Here is a 17,834-nt window from a genome sequence, read left to right as displayed (position 1 = left end):
GCAAAAACTTGATGTGCTTATAAAAATATACTCTCAGTAAATTGGTATCTTAATAACATTTATCATGCTTTTAAATTTTTAATTAATTCTTAAATATTTTCTTTCTTAAGAAATTCATTGTGACATATAGTATTGCTTTCAGCACTACCCACTTTTATGATTTTGTTTTGACGTTTGTACTTTTGATAAAAAATATTATACATTTTAATCTGATACATTTCATAAAACATTATTATAAGAATACATTTATTTTTTCTTAAATATTTATTATATGGTGCCATCTCTACAAAATATTAATTTCATTTTATCAATTAATTAATTAATTTAATCTGAAATTTAAACTTTGAACCTATAACTTCATAAATTTTTAGAACTCGAATATCTTAAAAAGGAAGTAATAAAAAAGTTATAAAATTCCATGTTTACAAGCTTGAATCAAGTTAAATAATAGCATGTAAAAATTGCCACTATTCTTGGAAATGTAATAATTTTCTTTTATCATGATGTACTTCAATTGACTCAATTCAATTTAAATTGGATATGAAATTAAAATAATAAGTGGGAAAAAAATATGAACTTAATATTGCTAATAATAAGTAATGAATAAAAATAACATTCAGGAATAAATGTTCTGATACTGTTAATAATATCAAGACTTCTTAATCCTTTAATTGACTACTAGCGCAGCATGATGTCTCACTGTAATTTTAAAATTTGAAACTCATTGTAATGTGTTCCATTTGCAGAAAAAGAACAAATGTATATTTTACAACTACAAAGATGAAGCTGCTTATTCCCCAGCAAAAATCATTATTTGTATTGAAGATTTGTGTATGTATATTCAATAGTTTTGATCGATTGATAAGAAGTGAACAGTTTTTTCCCAATAAATACCGATTCGATTTTGTAAATACATAAAGAAAGATAACATCTGATAATAAGTTTTCATACCCAAGAAAGTAATTTTTCGTCAGGTATAAAACTAATATTTTTTTTTTTTTTTTTTTTTTTGTATTTTTGGATTTTAACCTTTAGTTAAAAAACTATTGAAGTAAATAATTCCAAGCAATAAGTTTGTTTTATTTGGAACCTATTGTCTTCATACTCAGTGAGAATCATGATGACGCTTTGGAGGATTCCAAGTTGGAGGCCCAAATTCTACTGAAGAATTACCGCGCAAGTGGCCTGGTGCTTGCTAAATCCATCTGGGTCAAACGTCCTTTTGATGATATGGTGCAGAAGTTTAAAGAGATGTTATCCTCATCATCTAACTGCATTTCCAAATCATGATGTCTGTAAAAAAAAATAGCTTGGAACAGGAAACAGGATGTTTATGATTAAACTCATACCTATCAAAAATGGGTTGAAAAGTATTAAAAATAGAATTTATTATTAAGGGGTGACCCCTTAATAATGAATGAGGTGAACCCTTATTCCAGTAGGATAGGTACTTGTCTCAGAGCAGCCTTCCTAGCAAAATAAAAATAAATTAGAAGCCACTTAGAAGTTTTAATAATGTTACACTAAATTACATTTCTTTACTTAAAACTTCATTGGTTAGTTTTACTTTTCTAGATGTATATGAATATTGATAATGGGAAAAAAATCTCAAAGAGATATAGAAGCTCTTATGTACATTGTAACATTTAAGTATTTTTTTTTAATTTATCAACTGCATATTAGGATTAATCTGCACTTAAAATTACAAAATTTGTAACTCCCATGACTTCAATGCAGAAAATCTCTGAAAAATCTGTATTCTGGAGTTCTGTAAAAATCTGTATAGTGGGGGGAGTTGTGGTGAGACTTATGCAAATTTGAAGTTTTGATGATCTGCAAAAAGAGTTGAATTGTTCACAAGTTTCCGATATGGTGGAAAATGACTGCAGTTTTTAACTCATTTTCTTGGCTATAACAAGTGCAACAAAAACACCAAACATACATTTTTCACTGATCTATTATGCATAAATGGCAATTGTAAGTTTAGGAGCATATGTGGTAGGACTCGAAATAAAATCTGCAAACATCTCACTTTGCGTTAAAATTGAGGTTAGGGCATATGTCCCAATAACATAACTGTTTGTTACAGCAATTAATGTTGATTACTGACCAACTGCAATTTTAAATAACTTTATCAGTGTCATTATGTGATCTTGATAAAAATTAGAGAAGAATTCAATCAACTGTTCTACTATAATTTATAAATAACTACAATAAATATGACATTTTACATGTTCAATATAAAATTTTATTCATTTAATCAATAAACTATACAGATCAAATGGGACAGACATGTTAACAGACTTTTCAACATGGAATGTACAAGGGACGGAAACTGATTATCACAATCAATGTGTTAATATTTTTTACAAATAATTCATTACAAAAGTGTCCAAACACACAACATACAATAATAAATACTTACATTTAAAAGTGCAAAAGTGCCTTTTATAGAGTTTCTTAATTCAGCATCATAAATTAAGAATTGTACAACCATAAAAATATTTTTATTGTAGAAGCAAAAGCAATATAGTTTCTTTTTAGAAGTGTGATGCCCTTTCATGATATTTTTTTTCTTACATTACAAAACATATATTGTAACATATTTACCAAAAATAAGATTGCAACAGTTTACCAAAAAAAGTTCTATAAAAAAAAGCTTAATAGTGCAAAAACTTTCACAAAACATGTATACATTTATTTTATGAGAAAATATTCATACATGTATTTATAAAATATCAATTAGCAAAGCTCGAAAAGCATTGAAGTTTTTCCATTAGAATTTAAAACATTTTTCACTAAAAGCAGTCATATAATGACTCTCCTCATAAAAGAAGTGTTAACATTTCTCATTAGTGATATATATTTGAATATATTTATAAAAATAATACTTCATGTTATTGAATATACTTGAAATACTTTAAAAATAATCACATTCAAAGGACGGAATGCTTGATATATAAGTTGGTGGAGAATATTTAACATTTCATGCAAATATCTTTTGAGTATTATTTGAGAAATATAAAGAAAGAACGATTTTTCCCCAACTTAAATTACAATTCACATTGCAGAGAGTTAAATACTCAATAAAGGAATGTGTGAGTGCTTATACAGATTGAAAAACACGCAATAATATATTTACAAGCAATGCCCTTGGCAATCTTTAATTATTATTTTCATATAAAACATGGAATCACAATCCATATAAGAATTTTTTTTCATTTCATTGTATTTTAATGATATTTTTTAAATGCAGCTTTTTCCAATTTTATAAAGTTCTAAAAACCATTTAATATTATATATAATTAAAAATAAAAAAAAATATTCTGCATTTTACAACAGCATTCTGATAAAATATAATGCATTAATGAGTTAAATAAAATTCAATGAAACTGAGTATTAAAAAAAGGTTCATATTCTTAAGAATTAAAAAATTCATTAAAAAATATTGGTTACAATACAAAAAAAAACTAATTTTAATTTTATTTAATACATTGAAAAGCAATATAAAGATTACATGGCTTACTAATAAAATTTTTTATAAAAGTGAAAATACTCTAAAATTAATTAAAAAATAAGATGTCTTTCAGTTGTTTTAGAATGAGTTAAAACTACTTAAAACCTCCCAACTGTTTAAATATTTTACATGGCATCCTAAAAGTGGAATTATCTATACATTAAAAAAATAACTATCATACTTATTTCACCCTTTCAGCACAGTACCTCACATAAAAAAACAACTCAGACACACATTTTGTTTCTGCAACTGAATTAAGATACCACTTATGATAAAATAAATACACATGAAGTTACTATATACAGGAAAATATGTGAAAATGCAATGCATGATTCCAATTAACTAAATACCAAATTATTTAAAAATGATGCCTTGAACATTACTTCTTAAATTTCTTAAGATTATTTTAAAAAAGATAAATTCATACATAATTTTTTTTGTCAAATTAAAAATATTTACATCTATGCCTAAAATTTAAATATTTAGAAAGTTTGTACAACCTGAGTCAAAAATAAATTTTTAAAGCCTTAACTTTTACATCTATGTGAACAGTTCTTTGAAAAAATTATTTGGGGTAAAACACATTGCAAGTTTTTTAGATGAGTCTTTCTTCAGGTGGTGGTTTCATAACATGATTCATTTCAACACGGGACCCAAACATTTCTTGTCGGCTAGGACTGTAAGTTCCTCTTGTGGCTCGTTTCTTCTTAGCTATCCTCAGGAATATAATGGAGCCAATTAATAGGCATAGGATGAACAAGGACATGACTGGGATAAGGATGATTAAAATGAGATTGTCATCTCCACCTCGAACAAGCTGCAAAAGAAATAAAATTGTTATAAAAAACATGCAATACTATCATAGACTTTTGAGATAGGATATAGGCATCAAATATTCATTCTCTTTCTTATCAGCCTCATTTATATATAATGTAAAAACTTATGTGAAAGATAGAGATAATGCATAATATGTACTGGTGATGAATATTCACAAAATTATCTCTTATCCATAAAGGATGAACATGTTAATTGGTTCAATAAACAAAATTAAATATATTTATGCAATAATTTCTAATTATTCTATGTTCTAAAAACAATTTCTTAAACACTCAAAGTACGGCTTCACTGTAATTTTAATTTCAAATTCACCAGTCTATATTCCCCTCCCTCCAAATATTTTCCCCAAAATGTTGCAATGTCCTTACAATATTTTATAAAATCGGAATACTTTCTCTAGTACTCTCTTTCCTGCTTTCTTATTTGGTATCCTGTTCACCATGAGACTTAAAAGAAATCTTAACAAAAATATAGGTTAGATTATTTCCTAGAATTACTTCAATTAAAGAAATAAAAATGAATCATTTATATAGTGTTCAATATATTATGTTTGGTTAAGATTCAAATATTTTCTCCAATTAATATAAATGTTTGAATGTTCTAGAAATCACAGCATTATTCTTATCATGTGAATACCATATAAGTTATATAGTCTCTATCCTACACAATAAAGTTTCTGATTTTTTATTATGAAAACATTAGAATGTAACATTTTTAATAAACATTGTTGAAGTGATCTTATAAAAAGTTTTAAACTGTATGTGTTTTTGCAAATTCCCAAAGTTTTTTTTAAACAATCAAGGAAAGGAAATATTTATCAATGTTCCTTTTTAAAATTAGGTGCTTAAATTCACATATTTTTTGTTATTTAATCACACATTATATATAAGTAACATATTTTTGCAGATGTTAGTTAAAGAAAAAAAAATTGGAATTAACTTTATTTTTTCACAGGAGGACATGATTTATTCAAGGAGATAAAAGTGGAATACATCTGTTGACATCAGGACATGAGAGAAAAGTATGAGGACTTTTCCTCCTCAGCGCTTATTACTAAAAGATTCTAATAGGGATTTCCTTGATATGTATTAATTCAAGAAAAGAAAATCTTGGGTATCTTTGGAACAAATATTGTAAGCATTAGGGATTTTTATCTCTGCCTTTGAATTTTAAGAACTGTATTAGTCATTCACTTTTGAGAACAAGTATTAGAAATAATTAAATTAAAAAATATGGGATTTGGATGAGAAAATAACAGAAAATTTCAGAATAAAGCAATATTGACTAATTTAAGATAAAACAATAGAAAATTAAATTATATTAAGAGATATCATTACAAATATAAAATCAATAACTTAGCGTACCAAAAATTAGCACAATTAAGAATATATGTAGATATGGAAAATTTTGAGATTACAAACCTCTTTAGTGCAATCATGGCCAGTGAAGCCTTCATTACATTTACAGGTATGGATGAATGAAAGTTCATTCTCATCATACATAGGCTCACAGTCTCCCTGGTTGTTGCATTTGGAAGGATGACATTCATTCAAAATGCTACAATGCGTGCCGAGGAAATTTTCTTCACAATCACATTTATAGCCTCCTGGAGCATCTTTGCAAGTTCCATTGTAGCAAACATTTTCAACATCAGTACAATTACGAATTTGATCAGAACAGAAGTCTCCTTTGTAACCTAAGAAACAATGTTAATAATGAATTACATTTTTATACAAACAAAAGCGAATCTACAAATAACAGTGATGTAATGCCTCATCCCCTCCTTGAAACTAATCTTTTTGTTTATTTGTTCTTCTTTCTGTAGTTCAAATTAACTTTAATTAAGAAAAAAGTAAATCTCTCTGTTGATATTTTGAAATGAATATGATTCAACGAGCCATTTGCAAACTATTTAGTAAATATGCATTTGCATTGTGAATGAAATTAAATGAAAACCTTTTCAATGGGTAAATCATGCCTCCTATTTTATCTCAATTTAAGCATGATACATAACAATATCACTTTTCATTTTGAAAATAACATATTCACCAACAGTGTAAATCTGAGTGACATGTCTCCAAAAGCTGATTTTATAATTACACAGCAATTATCTCACTTACTTTTCAGCTTCAGATTTTGAAAAGTTCTCTGATACTTTAATCAAATGAGAAATTTGGCTATTGCATAAAACATTATTTTACAACATTTAAATGTGAATTCTAATAAATTAATTTTCTATAACATCATATTTTTCTGTTTCTTACAGGAAAAAGAAAAATCATTAAAAATTACATAGATACAAAAGAAAATTATGTTTTCCCATCTTATTCATACTTAAACTTCCTTAAAACCTGTCACTGTTTTTATTTATTAAAGCTCACATTAAAACTATACAAAACTATTGTTATAGACTTATGATCTGCAGTGATAGATAAGAGAAAAATTTCCAAACATATATAAGATGAATAATTTTTAAGATGATGCCAACAAAAAATATATAATAGAAGATACTTCACAAATTAATGATTTGATCCTTTCTGTCAATATAAATTTATCCTCCTCTTAGAATCAAGAGTTTTGAATAATAAATTCGTATATTTTAGAAAATCATATTTCTCCCATATATTTTCAACAAATATTATCAGAATCTGTCAATTCTCACTCTCTCTCTTTCCTCTGGATTCTTTGCAAAGAAAAAAAAATACTGTAATTCATAAGGTGCCTAAAATAGTACTTCAAATATGTAAATTTAAAATCCACATCTGTATTGCCGTATTGCTGCAGATTTTCTAGGATTAAAAAAATTTAAACCACAGTAAAAAATCAAAAATTTAAATATGCGAAGAAGTATGTTTCTATAATTTGAAACCCAATCACAATACAGCATGAAGCATAATATTTAAAAGTCCAAATCATTGAAGTCACTATCTTTACCACATTAAATAGCTTAATCATTAATGCCACTGAATTACAAAGCAGTTGCCAGTTTTTTGTAGTCTGGCGAGATGAGAAATGGAATTTTCTAGAGGTTTCATGTATATTGAGAACAATATATTAATGATCCAGGAAATCTTTCTTTTCCCAAATAAAGATTTAGCATCATGCCACTGCATCTATTTTTATGCTCCAAATTAACTTTTATTATTAGTTTGATTTTTAAATTAATTAATGCAGCTACATTAGCCCTCTGCAGAAAAAAAAAATTATTTCACTCAAAAATTTACCTGGATAGCAATCACATCTATAATGACCAATTAGATCCACACATAGCCCATGGTCACAAGGATCATTTTCGCATTCATTGACATTCTGCTGACAATTATCTCCAGTGAAACCACTTGGACAATAGCAATGGTAAACGGCTGATTCTGGTTCTATTATCATGTCACAGGTTCCTCCGTTTTGGCACGGATTGTTAATACAGTAGTCGATAACAGAATCACAAAATTCTCCCTCATATCCATCAAAGCAAAGGCATTTGAACTGAAAACATAAAAAATATCTAAATGAGAAAAAATGATTACATCAAAGAACTTTGAAACTAAATCAAAACTGCATTCTATTTCAAAAATACATCTATACTGAGAGAAATGATTATGATTTAGAGTTAATTATTTCTACTAATAATAAAAGAGAATGTGTGCGTTGGAATTCTATATTATAAACTATTTGTTCGGACTAAAGTTACTATATTCTGTTTCACCCTAACTTGACAGTAGTGTATATTCTAGGCCAGCCGAATCGCAGTCGTTGTCAGGGGAACTGGGTTACTTTAAAGTACAAAGTTACTAGAAATGCAGATCGCTGGCGAAACTTTATCTCGCAAATTTTTCGCCAAATAGTAAATATTTATTTACTTTATTATATTATCACTTTTTCGGAGAATTAATTGTTTCCTTATTTTCATTATTTTTTCAATATTATTGATACATTATTTTAATAAATCATTAATGTTATTTCATTTCGTTTCATCGTTTCTCAAAAAAAAACCCTAAATCTTTCAATATTCTGTAAAGCGTAGTTCGGCTAATGTTTTTCGAAAAGATATCTGTATCATCGTTCACATCTTTTAAAACTTTATCTAATGTTGGAATCTCATTTCTACGAAAAAATGCATAGATTTTTCGTCAAATATAGGATAATGTAAAATCATTACTGAGGCAGGACGTTTTTTTCTAGGGGTACTTAAAGGACTGGATGTCTTTAATTTTTTTTCAAAAAGAAAACTGTTCATTGCGAAACAACTGTAAGGTGCGAAACTTAATCGACGATTTGACTGATAGAATCTTGAGGGTTTTCTCGGAGTCGAGAATAAACATTTAATATGTTTCTGCATGCTTCACTTTTTGTTGGTTTCACTCGTCTTGACGGTGTGCACAGCTTAGTCGATGATAACACTTTCTATTTTTCAGATATTTTAGAAGTGAATAAAAATGACGAATCGAATAAATATTCAACAATCAAAACTAATAACTACTAATGTGATTAATAGCATCAAAAATACCAGCTGGTAAAAAAGCGAGAATAAAGAAGTACGAAAGATGATAACGGTTGCGAACTGAATGAAGCTGAGTTGGCGGAAACTTAAAAGAAAAGCGCGCCAAATATTTGACCTTGAAGACCGGTCCTCGCCAAAGTGGAATTCATTATGTCAATCTTTTAGTTTTATTCGTTCGCTTTATTTACACAATACTTAACAGATAAGCACTTCTAACTTGAGAATAATTTTAAATACATACTGATCAAAAAAGGATTTCTGTAATTTATGATATTATTTGATAAATTTCCGCGCATTTTAATTATTTTAAAGTCGGAATTCATGGGGAACTCTTTCCCAACGCAGAGCGTCACATTTTCTACCTTTTACCATACTGCCAAGTTAGGGTGAAACAGAGTATAAATGTAGCATATTTTTTAAAATTTTAATTAGGAGGATGGGAATGTATAGTTCTGAGTGATTTTATATACTATATATATGTTATTTAGAATTCTAAAAATTAAGACCGATTTTCATGATACCTAATATTATAATTGCACCAAACTGATTTTTATACCATTTTAAAAATTAAAAAAATGTACTTTGAATGATAACAACTTAACTGACATTCAATTTTTTTAAGAATTTTGAAAATTAAAAAAAAAAAATCTTTAGCATAATTTTTGGCAAACAGATTTCTTTACAGCACTAAACAGGTGTAAGGCTATTAAAATATCATGGTTTTAATATCAGTTGAAATTCGATGCTTTAAAATATTTTCTTGAGAATATCAAGAACATTATTTTTATGCATATGAGTTTTAATTAAATCATACAATCAATATTCCCAGAGAATTAGCTGGCTATCGTAATATATTACAAAGATAACATTATTATCCTTTTTCAAATTTCAACATCTTACCAATACAGATGTGGATATTTCAGCCACAAGCAGATTCAGTAGAAATAAAAGTCTGCATACATGTAAAGCATAACTTTGGTAAAACTAAAATTTCTTAAAATTTTTTTTAAAGTTAATTAACTTGTTAGTTAAGTTACTTGCTTCATGTTTAAAACTTAACTTAAAATTGGCAAATAATGAAATTAAGTAGGGAATAATTTCTAAAATGGACAGTAAAATAAGGCTGCTTAGGCAAAATATTACAGAAAAATTCTAGACCTGCATATTTTAAAAATTAATTATTTTATGTTATATGCAGTAGTTGTACAAATTATTATAATTGTTTTACTTTTATACATCACTTAGTTACGTTTGCAGTAGAGAATTGACAATTCATATATTCAAATTCATTTTTGATTGCATTCTATTCTAATATAAAAGTTGTATCTTTGTTATTAAAATGTTGTGTTTTCATCATTAAAGTGATTTCGTATTTAGAATAAACCTTTAATATGAACAAAATGATTAAAGTATTATGAAATTTTTTCTTAGATAAAACTTATAATAAAAAGTATGACACTAATGACTATTTTAAAAATGGGAATATTTTTTCAGTAAAACATTCAAAATGAGCCATCTTTTATAATTCAAACAAAATTTTCATTATAATGATTTTTATTCTTAAGTAAAATCAATATCTAGTTATAACAAGAATTTTGTGAATTAAATTTAAAATAGTGTTATAGTTATCCACAAATTAATAAAACAGGAAAGAATCTACAAAAATCCATTTTTATGCTTACATTATAAAATATTAACAAGTAAAAAATCTGTCAAAAAGTTATAAAATTCTGATAAAAATGAAAAAAAAAAAAAAAAAATGTAACTGAAGAAAACTGCACATTTTACAAGCAATAAATCAGATACAATTATCAACACAAAAATTTCATTTGTTTTATTATGAATTTTGAAAGAATATGTTTATGAAATTCTATGGAAATTTAACAGATACATAAAATATTTTTATAAACAAAAAATAATTTTAAAACAGCTATTAATGCAATACATGTTGGGAAATATATTTTTACGTTTTTAGTAATTTATTGGTAGAGGACAGGTCATATAAAAAGTATGTATTCAGCAATTTTGAACAGGAGAGCCCACTACATGTGTAAATCTGCAAAATGTACTTGCATGCAATATGTTAAAGTAATCTTTTTTCCTTACCTTCACTGTTTCATTGAGATCAATATTTAAACAAGTTCCATGCACACAATCAACATCATTGCAAGTTCTTATTGTCTAAAAATAAAAGAAACAAGATTAATGTAAAAATATTAATCAAATATTAAAAATTAATAACTAAAACTACAGAAGAAAATAGCTTAAAACATAATGATGTGGCATAAAATTTGAAAAATCTTGAATAGATACTTACAGACTTATCACATGATTTCCCCTCATAAAATGGTGGACAAGTGCAAGTTGTTATATTATTACTCTGAGAACAAGTGCCCCCATTTGCACAAGGAGTGTGTTCACATAGGTCAACTTCATTGCAACTGGAAAACAAATGGTTGATTTAATACAGTATAATTTTTTTATTATCAAATAAGGCTAATTTTTTTACAATATTAGCTGCTTTTAGTAACCAGTTCATTTTCTGAGAATACTGGTTGAACTTCATTTCAATTAGACCTCTTATGTATAACTTGATGATTTTCATCCCTCAATAAAGTATTTTTTAAAATTAAAATCTTACAAACATTAAAGATGTTATTTTAACAGCTTTTACTATGCATTAGAGTAAGTATACATCTTTTTAATGGCAACAAGACCCATAACATTAAAATGCTGAAATTAAGAGCACAACATTTTTTACAGCATTGTAACTTTGTTTTCACATCATGTAAATTATGCAGATAATAAACAGAATTTTCTTTGATATTTAACAATGGATGAAAGTCATGATTAAATATTTGATGGAACAATGATATTTAAAACTTCATAATTTTGTTAACTTTGTTGGAATTTTTTTTTGTTCAAAATGTTATTAATTATATTAAGTAAATTATTACTGAATATGATAAGACCTAAATACAAAAAAAAAAAAAAACTAAGACAAAGAAAATTTATATTTTGTAATTTTTTCCAGTAATACATTTATTAACAAAATATAAAATATAATCATTTATGCCATTAAAACAATTAAAAGTATATCCAATTTCAGATGATTTAAATATATTAGGCAATGATTAGAGCCCAGTATACATATAATATATGTAATTTAATTCCTTAAATATGATATTGCAGGAACTACTATAGTGAATAATAGAAGTGATTTAAAAATACACTTACGTTGCACCAGTAAATCCTTTAGGGCAAGTACACATCAACTTTACCAGCATATCATCATGTGAACACATTCCACCATTAATGCATGGGTTATTGGTAACACACATATCAACATCACAGTATTGACCTTCATAGCCATCATAGCAATTACAATCATAAGAGTCAGTACGGTTCAAGCAACTTCCATGTTTACAGTCATCATCCCAGCATAATTTGCATCCAATCTCCACATCCTTGCTGATAATTTGGAATGGATTCCCAGAGCTTGGGAAAAGAGTACTATCAAAAAAGGATAGAAGGACACCACCAATTCGGACATCATTAAGACACCCTTTGAACCTGGACGATTGTCCTGGTTTATATCCAACGTAAACATTAGCTCCACCATTCAAAAGCTCACTGAGCCCAATAGAATAATTATCTTCAGAGAGGTTGTCTGAATTTCCTGAAACTTTCAGATGAACCAGGTTGCCATCAAACCAAAGTTGCACCTGATGCCAATCACCACGCTGTGTTTCAATCTTTTGGCTGACAGTCTTATGAAATGCTTCATTCTCTCGTGATGGGCCTAAATCCCATTTCACTTCTAAAGTGTGAGAAACCATTTCTACATGCAGGAAGTGGTCAGATTCTGATATAGGATTGTTGTCTATCCAAAGGATAGTGCCACTATTATTTGAACGGAAAGAAAAGCTGATATTCATGAAGGTATGATCAGTATTTTGGATTTGGTAATGAACTCCACTTTGCTTTCCATCAAAAGCAGCACTTGCAACACCTAGATTTTAAAAAGAAAATTCATTAAAAAAGATCTTAACAGAAAAAAAAGCGCAGGATTTATTAGTTTTGCTTGAGTCATCATCAAAGCTATTGGAATGAGCAGTATTTTCATTAAATTTTCTTCTCTCTCTCTAAATATATTAAAAATAAATAGCTTATACATCAGGAAAATTATTAATACATAAACTTTACACTAATTATCCTAATTATAGGCATATATTTCAGAAATATATTTTATATAATTAAAGTATATGTATATATGTATGCCATATTTAAAAATAAATTAAAACTTTAAAATCTGAAAGGTAGAAAGTGTTATCTTTTACAAGGAATTATTCAGCTATATGAACAAAATATTTTGAAATAAAAAAAATCAGTGAATCATGTTTCAATTTTAATTCATTAAAAATTAATTGAGAAAAATAGCTTGTTATTGGGCATATCAATTACTAACAAATTCACAGTAATAATAGATATTAGAAAGATACATAAAAATATAAGCAATAACTTACATTCATAGCCTATTTTAAGATTTCGGCATTCTGAATCAGTTGGACACTTATTATCAGCACATGGCTTTCTTTCTTCACAATTCTTGCCTCGGTAGTCTTCAGGGCAAATACAACTAAATAACAACAAATCATTAGTTATAAGGCAAAATTTTCTTTAAACAATACAAAAATATGAAAACTGAAATATTAAAAATTTGACTAAATAGCAGGATTTTAAGGTATATATCAATAGTGGAAATTTTTTTAAAAGAGATTTAAACCATAATTTGAATTGGCACTACGGATAAGCTTACTTTTTTGTGCAAAAATATTTCTATTTTATTTCTAGTATTTTTTTTCTATTAAAATTATTGAACAATTATGATAGAAACTGGTTAATTCTATTTAATAATTTTTAATTTTTTAAAAATCTAATTACTTTGCAAAACCCTTTGACAATGAGAACTACCAACTACCTAGAAATAACTATGCACCAAATATGATTGATCCAGTTCTAATGGTAAACCTTGTAGAGTTTTGAAGGATTTTTTGCTCATTATATATATTACAATTAACATATATTATGCTGGTCAATAAACATTATCATCAACAGTAAAATTGTGCAATGCCAGAATGCCCCAATCTGGTATTATTGAAGGAAGGAGGTAGGATAGAATGGTGCAACTGATAGGGAAAGTAAGCAGATCACATTAATATTCATAAATAAATTTAAAAATATATTTTATCTAAAAGTCCAAACTGTTAAATAAAAAAAATTATCAACAATAAAGCAATGTATAATTTGCAGTTATTATTATATTTTTTTAATGACAGATTATCATAATGCATTCTGCAGTTCACAAAATGAAAGCCACATACATGTTAATTTAAAAATCTTCAAAATAAAGTTACGACATTAAGCAAGTATGACATGGATCTGACAAGTTGGCAATTGACCTACTATCTCAGTCATATGTTGAGCATTTGCTGAAAGGACAAACCAAAATAATGCAGAAAAATAACAGATTTGCAATAAATATTATTGTACTGAAAATGATACATTTCCCCAAACTTTTCAGCAGAATACTACTGGTGAATTTGGTATTACAAAGGAGCAAAATGCAGCCAGATTTGGTTAACATTGATTTAAGACTCCCTTCTAATATTTCAAAAAAAATTAATCTTAGTATGAAACAACTCTTATGTTAGACCCACTAATACATCATAATTATAAATTATTATTATAATTAAAATTATTATCATTGGCCATAAAATTTATTTAAATATTTGTAACTTGAATGTTTTTAACCCTTTCACACTATTGTTAGCAAGTAAATCAAGAAATAGCAATCAAATTTTTGAGGATAAGGAATTTTTATTTTAAGTGCAAAATAAATAAACAAAGCAGTGCTGGATGTATGTTTTGGCTCCACTTCATGCCTAATTATCATGCTAATTAAGACATATAATGAAATAAAAAAATTTGTAAAAATGGAGAGATAATTTAAAATATATATTCCTCAAAACACGAAATGCTTCAATACTCTATAGGAAACATATCTGACTTTGAATATATATATTCTTATTTGATAATGAATACATTACTCACATATATTCGTTCCACACATCTTGGCATTCGGATCCATGAAGACATGGATAGATGGTATTACATGGATCATTGCTCACTACTCCTCTCTGAACAGAAGGCGATAAAATAGCTTTACCAAACACTTTGGGAAAGCCTTCATCCTGAGTAGCCAACTCATAAAATACAACTTCCTCATCATTGACCTAAAACATAAAAAAAATATTAGCAAGGTACAACATAAGTCTTAAATCCTATCATAGCATATAAAAATCAAAGGAAATAAGTAGCTATTACTCTCATCTAAATTTACTAAGTTATTATAGATTCTTTTAGAATCTATAATAACTTATAATATAATTATAATTAACTTATAGTATAATTATTCTCTTAAAAACTATATTAATTTTTTTTGAAAAATTTAGAATTTAAAAATTAGCTTATGATAGCCATATTTATCCACTTACTCGGAAATCCTGGATAACACCTTTGAAAAAAGAGATGTTATCTAATAAAAGGATGTCAATTTTATCGGTGAAACGTTGAGGTTGTATCTGCCTCTTTTGACGGCGTTGTAAAGGTAAATCTGCAATATATAGTGCTTCCTTGCAAACTGAGGAGGATGATATGGATTTACTTAGAACTGTGTCATTTACTTTCAGAGTCAATAAAGAACTATTTGAATTAACCTGAAAAGAAAGTAAAGACTATTATTACATTTGAAGAAAAGAAAAAAAATCAATAAATTACTGTATAATTCATTATGTAGATATGAACTTTCTAGTAGCAAAAAGAAAATTAACATTTAGTTCATCAACTTCTGAAACAAAAAAATATACCCATAATTTCATTAAAGGGGAGGAGGGGGAAATTAAATATTAAGATGAGGGGGAAAAAATCTGCTGTTATAGAATTATTATAACATTATTACATTAAATAAGATATTGTTGTTTAGAAATTGAGATATATATTGAACTTGTATATATATATCTCTATTTCTAAAATGATGTAAAAAAAAAAGAAACTATATTTTTAAAAATGAATAATGAATATTTCTGACATTCTTTTTGCATTATGCATGAATATATGGTTTCATGTTCACATCTGATGTAAAGAAAAAGAAGAATTAAGTTATAAAAAAATTCCTTTTTTTTTCTTAGCTTAATTTTTGAAAATTGAAATAGATGGTATTGCATATTAAACAACAATATGTTTGCTAGATTGCATACAATAAAATCTCTAAAATGCTACCTTCACAAACCAATTTCAAAATAATTTGATGTAAGACAAACTATACCAACTACTATAGTGAACTAAGAAGAAAGCAGATAAAAAGATAATATTTAAAATATACAAATTCCAAAAATAGATATAAAAAGATATTTATGATATACATAAATCCAAGACTATAAACAATATTTCAACTATCTGCATATCAAGTGAATTGATAACACATATTTTATTATTGTATGGTAAATAAAATTCATCTGTACTGAAATTTATTTTTTCTAATTGACATTTTCCAGTTTGTATTAAGGAAGAATTTTAATTAAAATCTTTAGTTAAAGCAATTGTAAGTTAAATAAGAAAGTTTAAAGCCTTTCTCACCATAGAGTATCATATCAAGTTAGAATTCATTTAATAATGGAAGAAACCAAATGTTTCTACAGTTTTTATATAAAACATACCTGAATATAATAATTATTGCCATCATCCAATTTTCCATCATGTGTTATTTCTGTGATATCTCCATTTTGTTGCTTCAGTAAAACTTGCAGTTTTCCAGAAACTAATTGAGCAAGTAGGAATGTATCATTGTGCATACCCTGTGAAGTGCAATTACTGGGAGTTCCAAGAACTGGTCCCAAATAGAACAGAAGTCCAGATTCATTTCTAGTACGAGCAAAAAGAGACAACTCCATTTCAGAATTTAGAGATATTTTTGCTTCCTCAGACAGTAACAATTCTGCTCTGCTGTTCTGATTCTGATAGCCAAATGTGGCAGCATCATAACCTATAAAATAAATCATCATTATTTCACTATACTTCAACAATATAAGTAATCAATATATAAAAATATAATTTATCCACACTTTTAAAATTCTTCTTCTCATCACATAAATTCAATGAAAAACACTTTAACTGTCTTAGATTGTTTCTTTCTTTTTTTTTCTTCCTATAATGCTAATTAACTACTGATTTAGCAAATCTTTAATTCCACATTCCAAATGGAAAAAGATTCATGGGTGAATTTTAAACACTTTTCAAAGAGTTATTACCACTTTGAATATCATAATTTTAATTCATGAATTTCAGGCAATTTATATTTACTTTTAATTAATTAGGAAAACATTCATAATTACAAAGTAATTTTGGATCATCAATGACTGTCAGAATTTTTTAAGTTTTACTTTAAGTATAAATGCCTTTGCATAGCTTTTTAAATCAAATAATATATTACAACACAGAAAAGATCCATAATTTAGATCCTAAATAATATAAATTTTTATCATATAATTTTAATCATGTTTTCATTTTTTATGTTTGATTGAAGATTCTTATTTGTTATCACTGAAAAATGATATTGATCATTATACAGAGCAAGTGATAATCATAAAAGAAATAAGCATAAAGAAGAAAAAAATTATGCTTCTTTATTAATCTAAGAAACTATGTTATACCGAAAAGGGAAAAGATGAATGCAAGATAGAAGAAAAGTTACTTTTAAACATGAGGAAGGGCTTTCAATTAAATTATTTATAAGTACCAAGTAAAGCAAATTACACAGTAAATTGAGTTAAACGTAATTTCACATTACTTTATAACTTATTGCTGTCATTTCCTTTCAGGTAACATTTTATATCAATTTTACAGTTGGATGCAATTGTGCCT

At 26.8% G+C, this 17,834-nt stretch overlaps 1 protein-coding gene across 1 annotated transcript in view; it reads right to left on the bottom strand.

The window, feature by feature from the left end:
- Positions 1-2,231: 2,231 nt before the first annotated feature.
- The window catches only part of LOC129968562 (protein crumbs-like), a 90,636-nt gene continuing 75,033 nt past the window's right edge, over positions 2,232-17,834 (bottom strand). Inside the window, exons 13-22 of the mRNA XM_056082574.1 lie at positions 16,631-16,956; positions 15,410-15,631; positions 14,967-15,148; positions 13,379-13,491; positions 12,090-12,864; positions 11,170-11,293; positions 10,959-11,033; positions 7,579-7,837; positions 5,776-6,050; positions 2,232-4,334 (exon numbers count right to left, since the gene is read on the bottom strand). Coding sequence (XP_055938549.1) covers positions 4,113-4,334; positions 5,776-6,050; positions 7,579-7,837; positions 10,959-11,033; positions 11,170-11,293; positions 12,090-12,864; positions 13,379-13,491; positions 14,967-15,148; positions 15,410-15,631; positions 16,631-16,956 — 2,573 coding nt within the window. The 3' untranslated portion in view covers positions 2,232-4,112. The remainder of the gene's footprint in view (positions 4,335-5,775; positions 6,051-7,578; positions 7,838-10,958; positions 11,034-11,169; positions 11,294-12,089; positions 12,865-13,378; positions 13,492-14,966; positions 15,149-15,409; positions 15,632-16,630; positions 16,957-17,834) is intronic.

This window comes from Argiope bruennichi, chromosome 5 (genome assembly GCF_947563725.1).
Source record: "Argiope bruennichi chromosome 5, qqArgBrue1.1, whole genome shotgun sequence".
NCBI lineage: Eukaryota > Metazoa > Arthropoda > Arachnida > Araneae > Araneidae > Argiope > Argiope bruennichi.
This window is presented reverse-complemented; position numbering and strand designations above follow the sequence as displayed.